The sequence below is a fragment of the Bos indicus genome, chromosome 3 (assembly GCF_029378745.1).
Source record: "Bos indicus isolate NIAB-ARS_2022 breed Sahiwal x Tharparkar chromosome 3, NIAB-ARS_B.indTharparkar_mat_pri_1.0, whole genome shotgun sequence".
NCBI classification, from domain to species: Eukaryota; Metazoa; Chordata; class Mammalia; order Artiodactyla; family Bovidae; genus Bos; species Bos indicus.
In genome coordinates this window covers 94,231,236-94,251,731 of record NC_091762.1, presented here as the reverse complement: position 1 = coordinate 94,251,731, position 20,496 = coordinate 94,231,236, and the positions used below count along the sequence as shown (strand labels likewise).

Genomic DNA, 20,496 nt, shown 5'->3' with positions numbered 1-20,496 from the left:
ACGGCCGGTGCGGCGCGTATCACGCATGCGCAAGGCGAGGCGGGCGTGGCGCTCCTACAGGTGACTCCAAGGGTGGAGTTCTCAGCGCGCAGGCGCCTTCGGGCAGGTAACGCGAAGTTCTCTGGGAGGGTCTTTGGGCCGTTCCACGTTGTTCCTCATCTGGAGCAAATGCAGCAGCCTCGCCGTCTGTACTAGCCCATTTACAGGTTTCCCGCCAACCTTCCTCCGTCACTCCCATTCCAAGGTTGCTTGGGTGCTCTCTCACCTATCTAGCTTCAAGTCCACATCTCGCCCCTGTCGGCGAGGCGGGGAGAGTGGTTGCGGCCGCCGCCCTATAGGAGTGATTTCTCTGCCTTACCATCTCTTTCAGTGTCCTTTATAATTTGAGTCTCTAGGGACAGAAGCTCACAGATTCCTCTTAATCTTGCAGCATCTAAAGGTACCTTTTCTAATCAGAAGGCGGGTTTAATCTTTAATATATGAGAGGCAGTACTCATCGCACCTCTTTATAAAGTCACTTCAGACAGTTTAATACCAAGTTCTTACTCTCCTACCCTGCAAGCCAATGCAATGTATGGGTGGGTGGGGGAGAGAAATTACCACCTGGAACCTTGCAAATCGTTTCCTCTTGCCTGTTTCCTAAACTTCTGAATTATCTTCCCGTCCTTACTTCTTTTTGGTGGTTTCTCCGAGGAAGAGACAGTCTTTACTATTTTATATTTTTAAAAACCCAGCTTTAATTGGCATACCGTTTGGCATGCAGGATCTTAGTTTCTTGATCAGGGTACCGCTGCAATGGAAGTGCAGTCAGTCTTAAGCACTGAACCATCAGGGAATTCCCCATCTTTATTGTTTTAAAATGGAAATTTCAGGGAATCCCCCCTCGCAGTTCAGAGGTTAAGACTAACACTTTTTTTCTTGGCTACCCCGTGTGGCTTGTGGGATCTTGGTTGCTGCACCAAACCTGGGCCCTCCGCAGTGAGATCCCACAAGCCACACGGGGTAGCCAAGAAATAAAGTGTTAGAAGTAAATAAAGTGGAAATTTCACTCCCATATTTCATTAAATTTGAAAATATTTTACAATGAAATATTTAAGACATTAAAAAATGGACAATATTTAACATTCACTAGAATGCAAGCTACTTAAAAGAAGTTTTTGTGTTTTAAGTTATATCTAGAGCAGTGCATGGTACATAGTAGGTACTCAACGGTTTCTATTTCTAGTGTGAGTTAAATACATGGGCACTTAAGTTTGAGAAATATAGTTGAAGCCACCCGTCCACCTCTCATGTTGCAACCCTTTCCCAAACAGATATCCACTCTCCTAATTTTGGAGTTTATTATTCCTGAGCATTACTATTGCTAGTAGACACACTGTAATATGTTTTGCTAGCTTTAACATTGTATCCTTATCACTGCCTGCACATATTTTTCCTTAACTCCTTTTTATACTCAACCTTGGTTTTAAGCTTCATCCATTGATCTTACTTTTCATTTCTGTATGATATCTCATAGTATGAAAATAATTCACTTTTCTAATGGCTTGCCATTACAGTGCTATGGGTGTTCTTATACATTCCTTGTGTATGTTTCTCTAGGGTGTATTTCTAGCAGTGGAACTGCTGGCTAATAGGATTTTATAGACTAAATATTACCAAATCATCCCCAATGCGGTTGTCCTAGTTCACACTTGTATCAAAGAGGCATTTGGGTTCTGCTGCTGCTAAGTCACTTCAGTCATGTCCGACTCTGTGCGACCCCATAGACAGCAGCCCACCAGGGTCCCTCGTCCCTGGGATTCTCCAGGCAAGAACACTGGAGTGGGTTGCCATTTCCTTCTCCAATGCGTAAAAGTGAAAGTGAAGTCGCTCAGTCGTGTCCGACTCTTAGCGACCCCATGGACTGCAGCCTACCAGGTTCCTCCGTCCATGGGATTTTCTAGGCGAGAGTACTGGTGTGGGGTGCCATTGCCTTCTCCCATTTGGGTTCTAATTGTTCCATATCACCATGGAAAGATGTTTTAATAGATACGAACGTGTTTTGACTTGCAGGCATCTTTTACTACGTTTCTAATTTGTCGGCCATTCATATTTCTTATTCTGTGGATGCCTTATTTACCCATTTCCCCTTTTTCTTATTGTAAAATACTTTATTCTGATACTGACCCTTAGTCCATTACATGCAGTTTTAAATATATGCATGTCTATTAGTTGCAGATGTTATATTTCACTCAGTGCCTTATCATGATTCTCCTCAGAATGAGGACATTCTTCTACACAACCACAATAATTTGTCACACACATAAAACTTGACATTTACATAATCCTATTACCTAATATGAATATAGTCCATAATAATGCTTATAACTGTATTAATGTCTTAAATCCATGACCCAAAGTCCTTACATTTACTTAGCTGTTTAGCTCTTTTTATTAGGTAAGTTTTGATTTACCTGATAATTCTTTTTAGCAGTAGGTTCACAGCAAACATTTCTGGCAGGACTATGACACGGATGATGTGTTTTCCTCAGGACCTGACATGAGGCTTTTAGATGTCAGTTTGTTCAGTTGTTGGTTTATCAGAGTTAACTTGCAAAGTTATACAAAAAACCCTACCAAGATTTTAATTGGAATTTATTTATATTTAGATTATTTAATTGAGATTAATTATCTCTTTATTATTAATGATTTATTCCTAGGTTCCTTAATTTTTTAGGCCATCTAAGTAATTTTTAAAGATTTTTTTATGATAGATGGTACCTTTTTAAAAATTCCATTTTCTAGTTATTTGTTGCTAGAGATTATTTAGGGAGAGGGCAATGGCACCCCACTCCAGTACTGTTGCCTGGAAAATCCCATGGGCGGAGGAGCCTGGTAGGGTGCAGTCCATGGGGTCGCTAAGAGTCGGACATGACTGAGCGACTTCACTTTCACTTTCCACTTTCATACATTGGAGAAGGAAATGGCAACCCACTCCAGTGTTATTGCCTGGAGAATCCCATGGATGGAGAAGCCTGGTAGGCTGCAGTCCATGGGGTTGCACAGAGTCGGACATGACTGAAGCGACTTAGCAGCAGCAGCAGCAGGGATTATTTATTACTGATATTATTTCCAACAGTTCTTTTTTATACACTAAGTATGTTATGCTCACATTGTTCAAAAGTTAAAAGAAACATAATGACATACAGTGAAAGTCTTCCTCTAACCCTGAAGGTAGCCATCTCAGAGGCAACCAATATAGCTAATTCCTTACTCTCCTGGAACTATTTTATATAGATACAGTAATTATGTGCATGTATTTATATACATGGTATGTTACCATTAAATAAATGGCAGGGCTACCAACAGAAATAAAAGCCAGAGAGAGGGCCTACTGTAGGAAGGACAGTGTGTGGTTTTATAATTTGATATTTATGATGACTGTAAAACTTCCCAAACACCCCGGAAAAAGTAAATGATTTAATGGAAAATCCCAAAATACATGACAGCCATTTCCACACTTTGCTACAATGATTCCATGTGCTTAGAAAAAGGAAATAGGGCTTCTTAAAAACAGATCACAGTCCTTCCTTGTGAAGCCCTTCACTCCTCTTTCAGAGCATACAGCACATCATCCTGGCTGACGTTGAGCCGCACCCGACGGAGCACGTCATTCCTGCTAGGCTCCACGAGGAGGAGACGGCAGGCGCCCAGGCGAGAGCACACCGCCATTGTCTCCGACATGGTGGGGTACGGGAGGCCCTCCATCCTGCACAGCGCCACGTGCTGAATGTATACCTAGAAACAAAAAGCAAACTTGAGGTCAGCTAGTCATAAGGGTAGTCCTGTATCCAATCATTATTTCTTTGGGGAAACTGAGACACTTCTTTTCCAGGATACTCAGGACCCCAGAAGGGAACCAAGGGGTGGCCCACTGGGTTGAAAAGACAGGGACAGAATGTAGTACTGGCCTCAGGATCAGAAAATAGCAGGTCTGAACCCTGGTTCTACCAATTACCTAAATAAGCAAACTGGGCCAGTTATTTCACTTTTTAAGCTTCAGTTTTATCTATTAAATATATGACATTCCTCATGAGTTAATAGATATGAAATGCCTAGTAACTGTCACAGCTGTACAAACAGTCCTCATCTCCAGGGGCTGATGGTTCCAGTTGAGAGTGTCATAATTCAAGTCAAATTTTGCTATACGGGCATTTTTCCTTGGCAGAAACAGTGAGCAGGTGCCCAGGTATGACCCTTGGAAAAGTCAAAAGTCCAGAGAGAATACAGGACACTCTGCAGAAGAGCTGTCTCAGGCTTTAGAAAACCAGTAACAGGCAAAACATGATTAGTAACTAAATATTTAAAAACAGAATTCAGGACTTCCTGGTGGTCCAGAAAGAGCCCACCTGCCAACGCAGGGGACACGGGTTCAATCCCTGGTTCAGAAAGATTCCCCATGCCTCAGGGCAGCTAAGCCCAGGCACCACAACTGCTGAGCCTGCAGACCGAGAGCCTGTGCTCTGCAGCAGAAGAAGCTGCCACAATGAGGAGCCCGAGCCCCGCAACAAAGAGTAGCCCCTGCTCGTTGCAAGAGAAAACCCGAGAGTGGCAACGAAGACCCAGAGCAGCCAAACATAAATAAATGAAGAAAAGCTGGAAGGAAATGTTCTCCTGACTTCTCTATTTATCTAAAACATACTCATACACACAGACATACAAACTGCTGGGTATACACTCAAACATCTTTGGTAATTCATCTTCAAAGGCAGCCCAGTACCTATGCGCACCAGTTTCAAACATACCTTGCCTCCGCCAGTGCCCAGCAGCCAACTTAGAACTGGTGCAGACCAGGGGAATCAACTGTTTAATTAAAACAAAGCACAGCGAGGGCCTGAGGCAGGTGTTGACACGATGTCATTTCTGCCCAGTGCTCTGAATGTCAAACTGAAGAAATTCAATGAAGCACCGGTAAATGGCAGGAGTGACTGCCATTTACTCTCTTAAGATAGCCAAAATGCCTTGTCATCTAATTAGTGACTCACATGAATGGATGAAAGAGATTCTCACTGTCTCTACCTACTATCCATCGAAACCACAGCCAAGGGAATGGACTTGGCAGAATCAGCGGGGTATGAAGACCCTACTGAACTTGACTCTAGTGGGGCCAGGTGCAGAGACATGACAGGTGTAGCATAAGTAGGAGGCCCCCGGCTCATTAAGGCAGGAGCCCTGATGATTCCTTTACTTGAGATAATTGAAATTATGCTCAGAGCATTTGGACTGGTCTTTGTGATTTGTTTTTAAACAAGGCTTGTTCTAAGAGCCATGCCTCCCACCATACCATAAACTGTATCGGGGCAGTAACTTTTGTTCACCTGTGAATCTCCGATTTGCATAGAAGTATCTGGCACATAGTAAAGCTTCAATCTCATATGCAGAAATCATTTGCTGTAGGTCTCTTCTCAGGCAATTCAATATGGTTTTATTTTATTTTCAATATACCAGGCTCAATAAAAATGAGCTGGTTTGATATTCCCACATATTTTAAAGGCACCAGACCAAAATCTAGGGTTTTTGAAAAACAGATCAATCACCTGTTGAAATGTTGCTTCCTCCAGTCCTGATCGACGGAACTCTGCAAGGATGGCTCTCAGGAAGCTCTGTTCCAGAACGGAGGAATTTCTTAAAGAAAATGAGGAAATGTGAATTCTCCAAAGTGGCTGCACAGTAAGTCCCCTACATGTGAACCTTCAAAGATACGAACGTACATCTGGTTCCAGCAAGGAACCGGAACCTGTGCCGTCAACCTCAGGGTGAGTGAAGTGGCAGCGTGCCCTCCATCTCCTATTGCTGATGATCCTTCAGCTCTACCGTCTCCCACCGCCTCTCCCCGCTCCAGTCAGTAAGTCTTCCTGCCTGTTCCCTGGTTGCCAGCTCCCGTATGCCAGGTGTTGAGCTACACTGTATACTTTTATAAGATGAAAAAATGTTTTCCTTCTTTTGTGTTGTTGTTTTTTATGTATTACTTACATGAAAATATTATAAACCTATTACAGTACAGTACTATATAGCCAATTGTGTTAGTTGGGTACCTAGGCTAACTTCGTTGGACTTATGAACGCACTCTCAGAACGGAACTCATTTGTATGTAGGGGACTTCCTGTACCACCAACCTGGACAAAAGTCAAAGATATTCTGTGTCTTTAGAGAAGAGACAGGAAAAAACTTGGAACTGTCTCCTCCTGTGTTCCTAAATTATTTGGCAAGGATTCCCCTCCCCGCTCCCCCAAAGTCTCAAAATGATATGAAAAATACCACTTTGGAAGTGTGGGAACACAGCAAGTATATCTGGACATGTACCAGCACTCCCATTACATGGCTGAGTACATCATTCAAAGTCAGAGAATAGCTACTTGAATCATATTTCCACAGCACTTTACTTCATAAACACCTATAGTGTAACTCAATATATCATACTAGGATTACATTTCTGTCTCTCTGACTAGACTATGCCCCTTAAGAAAAAGAACAGCATTGTCAATAAATGTAGGTTGAATGAGTAAAAGCTCTGAAAGGAAAACATGCTTCCATGGCCCTCTTCAGTGGTCCTCCGAGGGAGGTTGAGAGTCGGGAGGCAGAAGGGTCTTACTTGATGGCAGTGATATATGATGATGAAAACATCTCATCTATGGCTTCTAGTAAATGGGCTGTAGTAACCAGGCCAGGGGAGTCGGGCTTCTGGCAGGAGAACTCACAGATCTCTGTCGCACGCCTACAAATGTCCAGGCAGCGTCGTGCATCTCCAGAGAGGGCTGCGACCTACAAGAGGCAATATTTTATTCCTTGAGATCCCCTTGTCATCTCAGTCCATGAGAAAAACCAACTGATTCTGTGTTCAGCTAAAAAGGAAGGTAGGGGGACTTTCCTGGTGGTTCAGTGGTTACGACGTCACCTTCTGATGCATGGGGTGAGTGTTTGATCCCTGGTCAGGGAGTTAAGATCCCACATACCTCTTGGGCATGGAACAGAAGCAAAACTGCAACAAATTCAATAAAGACAAATGGACTTAAGCCTGAAATTAAGTACTTAGCCCTTGCCGGGAACGTGGTAGGAGCCTAGTTACACTGTAAATTATCATACTGTATCTGGAACTCTTCCCTGAGTCCACACCTTTGTCTTGGCTTTACAGATAATTCCAGAATGGAAAAGGCAGAAATTCTCAGCTGTATTTAATAATAGAGAAATGAAGAAATCTATAAGAAGAGACCCTTGGCCCAAGATTACTATTGAACCATCTGGAAAAAGAAGGGTCTCTTCCTTGCATAAAGAGAAAAAGCCAAGAGACCAAAGTGGAGCCTATTTTGCCACAGCCTGAGGCTCATAGCACGTGGTCAGTTTTGGAAACCACCTGGCCAATGGCTAAATGAACCAGAATCAAGAGGGAATGAAGCCATGAAACTGGAGGACCCAGAGGAAGCCATGATTCGATGCATCAGACCAGCCCCCGTTCCAGCAGCTGTACTTCTGTGCCTGCCCTTCCATGTGCACTGGGGTTGAGGGGCTCCTGGGCCCCCTCCAGGGGAAGCCTTGCATTTTAAATTGCACTGAGGGAACTCTTGGACTCAGCACTGTCTGCAGGGACCTGTTTCTATATTCCCAGTGCTTTCCAGCAATGCTGTCATTTGCCTAACAACCACTGCAGGCGATGACATCCTGTCTGATGGTATCCCCAAAAAACTATTTTCTTCCAAAATTTATACAACATCAGGTCTCAAAAAGCAAACTGCAGGGATTTCTCTGGTGGTCCAGTGGCTAAAACTCTGTGGTCCCAATGCAGGGAGCCCGGGGTTCCACCTCTGGTTGCGGAACTAGATCCCACATGCCATAGCTAAGTGTTCACATGTTGCAAGTAAAGATCCTGTGCACTACAACGAAGAGGCAGCACAACCAAATAAACAAATAAATATTGAAACAAATCAAAAACAAAGTGATAAGATTAAAAAACAGAATCGCAAACTATATAGGTATACACACATACACCAAATTAGGACATTAAAAAGAGTTATTTCTGGGAAGTGGGATTATAGGAGTTTTTATATGTTTTCTATTTCTGTTTTCAAAATTCAACTATGAGACATTCAAAATACTTTGGGGTCACTCTTCCAGTGACCCCAGACAGAAATACGAACAGCAGTGTATATTATTCCCTCCTCCTACTTTTCCATATTCAGCTGGTGAGGATGTCCTATGGGTGTTTCCTCCCTATCTTTCCTCCTTCCCTCATGTGAAGTAGCTCCATACAGTGGATAAGAGCAGGGACTCAAGGGCTGCTGCAGAGGCCTAGAATCAGAGTGGGCAGGGGACCCTGGGAAGCAAGAAAACACCCAAAGCAGTCCCCCTCCAAGGGCATGAGCCTTGGTGGCCATAAGCACTCTTTTTGACTGCTGCTGGGGTGAGGGAGTCAAAAGAAAAAGCTGGGGCCACCAAACATGGAATCTGAGAAGACCTTGCATAAACTTGGGGTCCAGACACTACACCCCCAGTATGAGGGTGAGTGCCTCTTCATTCAGAAGGGATGGCAAGAAAAATGGCCTGTGTGACTTTGGTATTAGGGGGGAGTGTAAGGCAACTCTTTGCAACTACAAGCCCTCATGTGGATCTGCAGCCCGAATTTATGTTGTGTCTCCTAAAAACCCTCAGTGGAGAATTTTGTTTAAAAATGGCCCCAGTTGGCAGTGCCCCTTGGTAACTGACAGAAGCACAAAACGAACTAAATGAATTCAAGTTCAACCCAGGCCTCAGTCAACTTCCAGATAAAGCTCTAAGGAGCAAAACACAAAAAAACAAGGAAACAAGGCCATATAGACATGGCTTTGTTTATAGAAGTAATAGAAGTAAACTCACAAAGACATCAGATATCATAACTACAAGATAAACAATATAGGTATGTTTCTTTTTATGTTAAGGAACAAAAAAGAGGTTTGAAATTACAGGCAAGAGTTTTGGGTAAAAACAGCAGCCAAATTTGAAGCCTTCTGAAACAGTATTTAAAGACCAAGAACCCTAAATAAGCAAGCAACTGGAGAGCAGTAAACAATATAATTCTGAAAGTTAGAAAGAGGTGGCAGGGTAGTAGTGGTTGACTTAGCTGACTGTAGAAAGCCCTGTCCTAAATCAATAGTGAGGAATCCAAGAACAAACCTAAAGCTACACTAAAAATCTTCAAAACACACAAATTGTTAGTGGTACTGGAACCGGGGGTAAAGGGGGAACTTTGTCTAAAATGAGGAGGACTGGTTGAAAGTTAAGAAACTGATGCCCTAGATTAGGAGTCAAACTATGGCCTGCCACATGTTTTTGTAAATAAAGTTTTATTGGAACACAGCTTTGCACATTTGTTTACGTGGCTGCTTTCACAATATAAGGGCAGGACTGAATAGTGGTAACAGACCATTATGGCCCACAAAACCTAAAACATTTACTACTGGCCATTCACGAAGTCTGCTGACCCTTGCCTAGGCCTCCCCCCATTTCATGCTGTTGGGTGAACATGAGCGCAACTGAGGGCTCTGTGAGAAAATGTTATGCCTTGGTAGTTTGTGCTGTTTCCATAAAACTCTCTGCCCTGGAGATTATCCCACTTATACCACGGCAGGAAACCAGAAATTTATTCTCAAGGAAAGAAAGTTTATCGACCTGGAACACTAGCAATTGTTGCCAAGAAGGGGATGTCCTTTACTAAATATAGACAGTTACTATTTGCATACTGAATTTGAAGACCTCCACCCTCCCTGACTCCAGCCCACCTCCCCTGGTCAAAGGAAGAAAACCTCAAATAAGTAGGATGGTACATAAAAGGACCGTTCAGAGGAGGGAAAAGAACTTTCAGAAAGTGTATGACTGCAGGGGTAGAATTGATGCTTTTGAACTGTGGTGCTGGAGAAGACTCTTGAGAGTCCCTTGGACAGAAAGGAGATCAAACCAGTCAATCCTAAAAGAAATCAGTCCTGAATATTCGTTGGAAGGACTGATGCTGAAGTTCCAATATTTTGGCTATCTGATGCAAAGAACTGACTCATTGGAAAAGACCCTGATGCTGGGAAAGACTGAAGGCAGGAGCAGCAGGGAACCACAGAGGATGAGATGGTTGGATGGCATCACCAGTGCTATGGACGTGAGTTTGAGCAAGCTCTGGGAATTGGTGATGCACAGGGAAGCCCGCCGTGCTGCGGTCCTTGGGTGCGCAAAGAGCAGGACACGACTGAGCGACTGAACTTAGCTGAGGGGTGGAGAAACTCTACCCAACAGAGGGGGTAGAGAGTAACTTTGAGGTTCTCTCTCCTGGAAAGCATAGCTTGGAGATAAACACCATATCTGGCTCTCTGCTGACCCTAATACTTAACAGAGTGCGTAGCTCTGAGCACATGTTTTAGACGAGTGTTGCTGCTATAGCCATTCAGAATTCACATTGTTTCTGGCAAGAAACTAGACAGAAGCTTACAATTCTTTTAGGTGCTCAAATACTGTGGCCGTGTGGTTTCTTTTGTTTAGCCCCAGGTAGACGTTTAACCTGCTTTGCTCCTCAGCAGCCTCGGAGAACTCTTAGTGGAATCTCAGTTGGCATTCTCCCAGTGCGCCTCAAGTGGGAGAATGCCACACGTCATACCCACCACAGAGCATGCACCCTGCTAGGCACATTACAGACACGGTCTCATTTAATTCCCACAATGACCCTATGACATAGCTATTATCATTCCCATTTTTCAGAAGAAAACCGGAGGCCAGAAGTTTTAAAGTAACTTTTCTATAACTTGCTACATACCTATTAGTGTTCAAACCAGGTTTGTCTACCTCTTTGACTATGTTGCTCTTCTAATCATACAAAACACTCTGAATCAATTAATCTTCATGTGTATATATATATATATATATACACACACACACATATATATATATAAAAGCCCATCATACTCAGAACCTTTTAATAATTAATCATACAATAAGAAGCTTAAGGAATTTTTCAGAATTTTGTTTCTATTTTCTGGAATTTGTTTTTAGAGGACTTCCTAATTTTTTCTTCACCTCCAAAGCACCCAGCCTAGGGCCTGACATGGGCAGGTAGTCAGCAAACACTGTCAGTGTGGCCACAGGCGCCCCAAAGGCAACTCACCTTCCTGGCTACCAGCTGGATGGCATCATCCTCAAAAGCCTTTACGTGTCTGAGTCGGGACAATAGGATCTGCCGCAGCTGGCTGTGAGTATAAGGCTGGAAGCACATCCTGGTTAGACCCTGGGGAGCCAAGGCGACAGAGGAACAAGTTCATGGATTTCCCACTCAGGACAGTCCTGGTGGAAAGCCACTTGCAAATCCCCCAAACCAAGTCTCAGATAACAATTTACACATTTCATCCCAGGACTACCACTGCTTCCTGCTCCTTTTGTTACTGACAATGGCCGGTGGGACCCTGTAGGGCAGTAGTTCTCAACAATTTTTTCATTTAGTTTAAAAGAAACTTTTATTCTACCGGAATCATTTACTAGTAGATCTGAGCAGAGGTGCTCTCATTAGAGCTAGAGGGAGGATTTTTGGCTCTGTAACATCGGCTGAGCTTCTGGTTTCACTTCTCCTGAACCACAAGGTCCACAAGGCCAGAGACCGGGTCTGCCCTGTTCACTGCCACATTCCATGCATCTATCACTGCCTGCCAAGGGGTAAGCACTTAATTTTTCTTTTAAATAATTAAACCTTTAGTGCTCTGTGCAGTTTGAGTGCAGAGGTAGTAGAACCCCAAGAAGATACATTTGCAGAAAACCATGCAATGGTGACACATTTAATTCTAATATAGAAATTACCAGAATTTCAGAAATAACATTTCTTCCTTTTCCCCATCTATTTTAGATTCCTATGTATTCATTTTTGCAGAACTCCTTGGCCCAGCTTCTGGGACTATAAGAACAGCTCGAGAATGGCCCTACCAGTCGGCTGGACACCCGGTTCATCATGATGCGCTCTGGCAGATCCATGGTGTTAGCAATGGTCAGGACCACAAGGCGGGCCTCCTTGTGAGTGGGCCAGTCAAAGAGATTGTACATTACGTCTTGTTTCTGGGTCCACAGAAGGTCAAGCTGCCAGGAAACGGAGAGAGACACAGGGTCAACCACAGAGAATGAGCCGGGCCCCCAGGGAGAAGCCGGTTACCGCTGCTTCAGCAGCATGTGCCCTCAGGTCACACCACCTGAGCAGCAAGGATGTCGATGGACACATGCCCCCTCCCGACCAGAGAATGTGCCCAAGTGAAGGAGAAGGGAGCCAGGACTTCCCTCCTGCCTTGTATCTGCTCCCGAACATCAGTCCGGAGCCACTGCGGTCCTCCCGTGGGCGCCTTCTCACCTCATCCACAAGCAGCACGGTGGTCTCCTGAGAGGACCCTTGAGTGCAGAATCGCTTAGCCAGCAGTGCTGCTGCGTGGTTGGCTGTTGCCCTCTTACCTGTCAGCTTCTGCAGTGAGGGGGAAAAGAATGGGAGTGGTACACTCTAAGAATTTGACTCCCCTTTTAAGAGTTTAAAGTTAAATCTGCCTATAGAGGAAGCTATCTAGCCTGAGGACTTCAGTATCCTACCCTCTGCCTTCCACCAGGAGGAGAAGGCCACAAGAGACATAAATTGTGTCTGAAATGCACACGAGTCACAGGCCAATCCCAGAAGCCCCTCCAGAATCATCACTGCATGACTGGACATTACTTGTTTCGGGACAGCAGCTAGTGAGTCGAAAGTCCAGCCTACCCTTTTCCAGTGTACTGCCATGCCTGTGTATACTAATGGTTTTCAGCCTCCTGGTAAGTACTAGCTCCCAGACTTCAAGGTCCTTGAGGGCATGAATTCTGCCTTCTTTGCCCTTTCTACTGCTACACATACGGCAAGGTGAAAACATATTATATGCACAAAACTAAGTACACCTTTCCCTTTTCATGTGCCACCCAGAAACGATATTTTCCAAAAAGCCCCAATCAGAATTCCCTGGCAATCCAGTGGCTGAGACTCTCTGCACTTGCACTGCTGAGGGCCTGGGTTGAATCCCTGGTTAGGGAACTAGGATCCTGCAAGCTGCTTGACCAAAAAAACACACCCCAATCCAAAACAAAATAAACCAAGAAAGCCTAACAAGCTCTGCTCACCTGCAAGATTTGCACGTAGACTTGGTGGGGTTCTGTCAGCTTCATGCCATTGACCTCAATGTATTGAAAGGGAGGAACTTCATTGGCTTGGGCTGCCTGCTGCAGGCAACATATCACCTCGTGCACGGTGGCAGTCTTCCCTGTCCCAGGGACCCCGGAGATGTACATGCACCTGGGGCGAGAGAAGACCCGGGCTAGGGCTGTGTCGCTGCGTCACACTATCGTCAGTTATGAGTATGAGAATGTATGCTGAAGGAAGGATCCCTGAGATGTGGAGGTGGGAGGAGTAAGGGTCATTTTTGGAAGCTGATTAGAGCAGGACCTGTTTATATACAGTCACTCGTTCCATAAGCAATGCTGTATGCAAAATGCCTCCCCAAAAAGGCCAGAGTTATTTTCTGTGTAAGACAAAATTTCTATAGAAATACTCTGATAACAAAAGCTGCTTCAGCAGTGAGCTTGCCTGTTTTTCCAACACTAGGGAAAGGCTGCTTGGTTGAACTGCACCTGAGAGGGTAACAGGCAGGAAGGCCAGGGGGCTCCAAAGGGAGGAAATAGCCTGCAAGTGTCAGACATTTTTATCTCTCTTAAGCGGCAGGAGGAAACAAACTAGCGATATTTTTTCCTTCTCTATACAACTTTAAAAGGAGGTTTCTCTTAAAATACTGTGTTGCCATAATGACACCTGGTTTCACCTGAAGTTAACTATTCTCAAACCTAGAGATAACCAAAGCCTTTTTCTTATGGAAATGTCTGTCTTAAGCTATGTTAATGTACTATGCATTTACTCCAGACTCTATCTTCAAGCCGGTTCCTCCTCTTGGCTCAGAACCTACTTGACAAACCAGTATGTTATACTCAGATATTGTTCCCCTAATCTATGTAAATGAAACTATTTGTATGGTTGTCTGCCCTTCTTCAAGATTCAAGTTAATCATTTTATGGCCCAGGATAAACCATTTGGTGCCAAGATTATCCCAAAATGCATCTTATGGGTGAGGGGCCTGGTGCCATTCTGAGTTTTAAGACATTCCTTTCTTTCATTAACAGACTGCTAGTGACTATATAGAAAGTGAGGAGGAACTAAAAAGCCTCTTGATGAAAGTGAAAGCGGAGAGTGAAAAAGTTGGCTTAAAGCTCAACATTCAGAAAATGAAGATCATGGCATCTGGTCCCATCACTTCATGGGAAATAGATGGGGAAACAGTGGAAACAGTGTCAGACTTTATTTTTTTGGCTCCAAAATCACTGCAGATGGTGATTGCAGCCATGAAATTAAGACGCTTACTCCTTGGAAGGAAAGTTATGACCAACCTAGATAGCATATTCAAAAGCAGAGACATTACTTGGCCAACAAAGGTTCGTCTAGTCAAGGCTATGATTTTTCCTGTGGTCATGTATGGATGTGAGAGTTGGACTGTGAAGAAGGCTGAGCGCCAAAGAATTGATGCCTTTGAACTGTGGTGTTGGAGAAGACTCTTGAGAGTCCCTTGGACTGCAAGGAGATCCAACCAGTCCATTCTGAAGGAGATGAGCCCTGGGATTTCTTTGGAAGGAATGATGTTAAAGCTGAAACTCCAGTACTTTGGCCACCTCATGTGAAGAGTTGACTCATTGGAAAAGACTGATGCTGGGAGGGATTGGGGGCAGGAGGAGAAGGGGACGACAGAGGATGAGATGGCTGGATGGCATCACTGACTCGATGGACGTGAGTCTGGGTAAACTCTGGGAGTTGGTGATGGACAGGCAGGCCTGGCGTGCTGTGATTCATGGGGTCGCAAAGAGTCGGACACGACTGAGCGACTGAACTGAACTGAACTGAGTGACTGTATAACATCCAGCTGAAGACTAGCAGGGGGTACTCTTTCTGCCCACTTCTGATGCCTATGTCAGAAGCTTTCTCTACCTCCTTTATACTTTAATAAAACTTTATTACACAAAAGCTCTGAGCAATCAAGCCTTGTCTCTGGCTCCAGATTGAATTCTTCTCCTCCGGGGGCCAAGAATCGCGGCGTCTTTGTGTGATTCAACAACAACCTTTCACACCTACAGTGGTGCACTAGCAGGGGCCTCCTGACCATTCTGCCTCCCTCAACACAACTCACCCTCCAGTTTGGTCAAGGAGTTTGCTTTCCACAAAGTTGTAAATGTCCTGGAATTCCTGTTCCCGACAGGGAAGAGACTCCGGTACAGCAGCAACATGCAGCCTACAGTGGTGGTAAATGAGGGAAAAGGAGGACATTAGAAACAATTTACTGTCAACTCCATAAAAAAGGAAAAGACTTATCTATAGTTTCTACTGGAAACCTTAATCACAAATCCACGGGAATGCCTTCATTCTTAAACCTCTTCATTTGGCTCTTCTCCACCCAAACAAATTAAACAGCTCAGTGGTTCTAATCAAGAGTACATATTACTTGGGAGCTTTCCCCAGATCATGTGGGTGGACCTCATCTCACATAAGATTATGATTCAGCTGATTTCTGGCAGGATCTAGGCTTACCTATTTTTAAAAAGTCCCTACAAAGTTCTAAAACGTACTGCAACTGAGAAGCAGTGTCATGACCTTCCATCCCTGAGAAAGGGGTAGCAGTGCACTGCAGACTCCTCCCAGAACTTGTCCACAGTAGTTCACTCAGACACTGCTTGAGAGGTTTCTCCTTTCTAAACATGCACCTTCATTTTACCCTCTACCTTTATTATATACTGGGCTTCCCTGATAGCTTAGTTGGTAAAGAATCTGCCTGCAGAGCAGGAGACCCCGGTTGGATTCCTGGGTCAGGAAGATCCACTGGAGAAGGAATAGGCTACCCATTCCAGTATTCTTGGGCTTCCATTGTGGCTCAGCTGGTAAAGAATTCACCTGCAGTGCGGGAGACCTTGGTTTGATCCCTGGTTTGGGAAGATCCCCTGGAGAAGGGAAAGGCTACTCACTCCAGTATTCTGGCCGAGAGAATTCCATGGACTGTATAGTCCATGGGGTCGCAAAGAGTCAGACACAACTGAGCAACTTTCACTTTGTTACTATATACAGAATGACTAGGAAGTACTGCCAGTTCACATGAATAAAAGCAGAGGTCTGCTTCGGCCTATCTGAAAGGGGCCCCAGAGCGGCGTCACCTTAGCCGGGCCTCTTCCAGCATGTTGGTGGGCCCCTGGGCAGTCAGGTTTCGGCTGCGGATCCGGGGAGTGGCATCACGTGGTGTTCTGGGCTCAGGCTGTGTTCAAAAGAGGGAAATTTAGATAATCAACAAGGACCTACTGTACAGCACAGAGAACTCTACTCAATATTCTGTAATAACCTAAATGGGAAAAGAATCTGAAAAATCGTGGATCTATGTATATGTATATAACTCAGTCACTTTGCTGTACACCTGAAACTAATACAGCACTGCAAACCACCAATACTCCAAAACAAAATAAAGATTTTTAAGAGAGAGAACATATTTTAGAAGGGAAAAACAAAGCAAACTCCATCCAGGATGCATCAGCAAATCTGATTTCTGATGATCTGATAAGAGGAAGAGAGGTAGTGAGTCAATTCCTCTAAGTTTTTTCCTGTATAAAGTACCAAGATTCTCCCTTTCTCCCCTCACATTACACATACATTTTGTTCACAGTCCAAACAATTTCTTATTTCTAATTTACATATAGTATGAGGATCTGAAAACACTGTCAGTCTGACTCAATGAAACTATGAGCCATGCCATGTAGGGCCACACAAGACGGGCAGGCATGGTGGAGAATTCTGACAAAATGTGGTCCACTGGAGAAGGGAATGGCAAACCACTTCAGTATTCTTGCCTTGAGAACCCCATGAACAGTATGAAAAGGCAAAAAGATAGGATACTGAAAGGTGAACTCCCCATGTCGGTAGATGCCCAATATGCTCCTGGAGCTCAGTGGAGAAATAACTCCAGAAAGAATGAAGAGATGGAGCCAAAGCGAAAACAACACCCAGTTGTGGATATAACTGGTGATGGAAGTAAAGTCCAATGCTGTAAAGAACAATATTGCACAGAAACCTGGAATGTTAGGTCCATGAATCAAGGCAAATTGGAAGTGGTCAAACAGAAGATGGCAAGAGTGAACGTTGACATTTTAGGTATCAGCGAACTAAAATGGACTGGAATGCATGAATTTAACTCAGATGACCATTATATCTACTACTGTGGGCAAGAATCCCTTAGAAGAAATGGAGTAGCTATCATGGTCAACAAAAGAGTCTGAAATGCAGTACTTGGATGAAATCTCAAAAATGACAAAATGATCTCTTCGTTTTCAAGGCAAACCATTCAATATCACAGTAATCCAAGCCTATGCCCTGACCAGTAATGCTGAAGTTGAACGGTTCTATGAACCCACAAGACCTTCTAGAACTAACACCCAAAAAAGTTGTCCTTTTCATTATAGGGGACTGGTGTGCAAAAGTAGGAAGTCAAGAAATACCTGGAGTAACAGGCAAATTTGGCCTTGGAGTACAGAATGAAGCAGGGCAAAGGCTAATAGAGTTTTGCCAAGAGAATGCACTGGTCATAGCAAACACTCCCTTCTAACAGCACAAGAGAAGACTCTACACATGGACATCACCAGATGGTCAATACTGAAATCAGATTGAATATATTCTTTGCAGCCAAAAATGGAGAAGTTCTATACAGTCAGCAAAAACAAGACCGGGAGCTGACTGTGGCTCAGATCATGAACTCCTTATTGCCAAATTAAAACTTAAATTGAAGAAAGTAGGAAAACCACTGGACCACTCTGGTATGACCTAAATCAAATTCCTTAAGATTATACAGTAGAAGTGAGAAATAGATTCAAGGGATTAGATCTGATAGACAGAGTGCCAGAAGAACTATGGACAGAGGTTCGTGGCATTATACAGGAGGCAGGGATCAAGACCATCCCCATTCACGAAAAAGAAATGCAAAAAGGCAAAACGGTTGTCTGAGGAGGCCTTACAAATAGCTGTGAAAAGAAGAGAAGCTAAAGGCTAAGGACAAAAGGAAAGATATACCCATTTGAATGTTGAGTTCCAAAGAATAGCAAGGAGAGATAAGAAAGCCTTCCTCAGTAATCAATGCAAAGAAATAGAGGAAAACAACAGAATGGGAAAGACTAAGAGATTTCTTCAAGAAAAGTAGAGATATCACGGAAACATTTCATGAAAAGATGGGCACAATAATGGAAAGAAATGGTACGGACCTAACAGAAGCAGAAGATATTAAGAAGAGGTGGCAAGAATACACAGAAGAGCTGTACAAAAAAGATCTTCATGACCCAGATAATCACAATGGTATGATCACTCACCGAGAGCCAGACATCCTGGAATGCAAAGTCAAGTGGGCGTTAGGAAGCATCACTACAAACAAAGCTAGTGGAGGTGATGGCATTCCAGTTGAGCTATTTCAAATCCTGAAAGATGATGCTGTGAAAGTGCTGCACTCAATATGTCAGCACATTGGGAAAACTCAGCAGTGGCCACAGGACTGGAAAAGGTCAGTTTTCATTCCAATCCCAAAGAAAGGCAATGCCAAAGAATGCTCAAACTACCACACAATTACACTCATCTCACATGCTAGTAAAGTAATGCTCAAAATTCTCCAAGCCAGGCTTCAGCAGTACGTGAACCGTGAACTTCCAGATTTTCGAGCTGGATTTAGAAAAGGCAGAGGAACCAGAGATAAAGTAGCCAACATCCACTGGATCGTTGAAAAAGCAAGAGAGTTCCAGAGAAATATCTGCTTTATTGACTATGCCAAAGCCTTTGACTGTGTGGATCACAACAAACTGGAAAATTCTTCAAGAGATGGGAATACCAGACCATCTTACCTGTCTCTTAAAAAATCTGTATGCAGGTCATGAAGCAACTGGACATGGTAAAACAGACTGGTTCCAAATCGGGAAAGGAATACGTCAAGGCTGTATATTGTCACCCTGCTTATTTAACTTATATGCAGAGTACATCATGACAAAGTGGGCTGGATGAAGCACAAGCTGGAACAAGATTGCTGGGAGAAATATCAATAACCTCAGATATGCAGATGACACTACCCTCATGGCAGAAAGTGAAGAACTAAAGAGCCTCTTGATGAAAGTGAAAGTGAAAAAGTTGGCTTAAAACTCAATATTCAGAAAACTAAGATCATGGCATCTAGTCCCATTACTTCATGGCAAATAATGGGGAAACAGTAGAAAGAGTGACAGAGTTTATTTTGGGGGCCTCCAAAATCACTCCAGATGGTGACTGCAGCCATGAAATTAAAAGATGCTTGCTCTTTGGAAAAAAAGTTATGACCAAAAGAGACGGCATATTAAAAAGTAGAGACATAATTACTTTGCCAGCAAAGGTCCATATAGTCAAGACTATGGTTTTCCAGTAGTCATGTATGGATGTGAGAGTTGGACTATAAAGAAAGCTGAGCGCCAAAGAATTGATGCTTTTAAACTGTGGTGTTGGAGAAGACTCTTGAAGGAGATCCAACCAGTCCATTCTAAAGAAAATCAGTCCTGAAATCTTCATTGGAAGGACTTATGCTGAAGCTGAAGCTCTAATACTTTGGCCACCTGACGCGAAGAACTGAGTCATTTGAAAAGACCCTGATGCTGGGAAAGACTGAAGGTGGGAGGAGAAGGGGATGTCAGAGGATGAGATGGTTTGATGCCATCACCAACTCAATGGACATGTGCTTGAGTAGACTCCAGGAGTTGGTGATGGACAGGAAGGCCTGGTGTGCTGCAGTTCATGGGGTCACAAAGAGTCAGACACAACTGAGTGACTGAACTGAACTGAACTGACGAAGGAATGAATAAAAGTACAGATAATATACTTTTTCAAATAAACTTATCTTAAAAGAAAGACAAATATTAAGAAATCCTAAATACTCTGCCCCAATACAGGGTAGAGTAGAAGGCATAAACTAGGTTTGATTCATAAGATCCTCCTCTATTCCACCCCCGTGAGTTGCATTTACTGATTAAAATTTAAAAAATCATCCCTAAAAAAAAGATTCTCCTTTAGACTTTTTGAAAATATGGCCAAACTTTAATTCAGAATTTCCAAAATTCACTACATAGTACCCAGAGAAACCTCCCCAGACTTTTCCACTCCAGACCTCAGGGTCACTGTTCAGCTTAGGCCAACAGCCCTATTTTACTATTCTGTTCCTTGCCTCTGGCTCACTAGAGCAGGCCTGCTACCCAGCAGTATCCACAGGGTTTTCACAAAGCACTCCCTTTTGTGGGGGCGTTTCACCTACCAACCCTCTGCTTCCAGCCAAGATATAAAGTGATAATCTCTGCACCTTTTCTCAAAAGCAGAGAAGCACTTAAGACTCA

At 43.7% G+C, this 20,496-nt stretch overlaps 1 protein-coding gene and 1 long non-coding RNA gene across 4 annotated transcripts in view; one reads left to right on the top strand and one right to left on the bottom strand.

Moving 5' to 3' along the window:
* The first annotated feature begins 4 nt into the window (after positions 1–4).
* Positions 5–15,100, top strand: LOC109556301 (uncharacterized). 2 transcript variants are annotated; one of them, XR_002180382.2, is made up of 4 exons: positions 5–106; positions 5,601–5,709; positions 7,172–10,156; positions 11,882–15,100. It is a non-coding gene; the product is annotated as an uncharacterized lncRNA (long non-coding RNA). The 2 variants fall into 2 exon arrangements; XR_011565886.1 differs by having other exon boundaries at positions 5,601–5,795.
* The window catches only part of ORC1 (origin recognition complex subunit 1), a 37,191-nt gene continuing 20,141 nt past the window's right edge, over positions 3,447–20,496 (bottom strand). For both annotated transcript variants that reach the window (XM_070786541.1, XM_019957486.2), the window contains 9 exons: positions 16,279–16,376; positions 15,264–15,365; positions 13,159–13,330; positions 12,374–12,481; positions 11,959–12,108; positions 11,153–11,272; positions 6,632–6,801; positions 5,577–5,664; positions 3,447–3,777 (listed from right to left, as the gene is read on the bottom strand). In XM_070786541.1, coding sequence (XP_070642642.1) covers positions 3,583–3,777; positions 5,577–5,664; positions 6,632–6,801; positions 11,153–11,272; positions 11,959–12,108; positions 12,374–12,481; positions 13,159–13,330; positions 15,264–15,365; positions 16,279–16,376 — 1,203 coding nt within the window. In that variant the 3' untranslated portion in view covers positions 3,447–3,582. The remainder of the gene's footprint in view (positions 3,778–5,576; positions 5,665–6,631; positions 6,802–11,152; positions 11,273–11,958; positions 12,109–12,373; positions 12,482–13,158; positions 13,331–15,263; positions 15,366–16,278; positions 16,377–20,496) is intronic.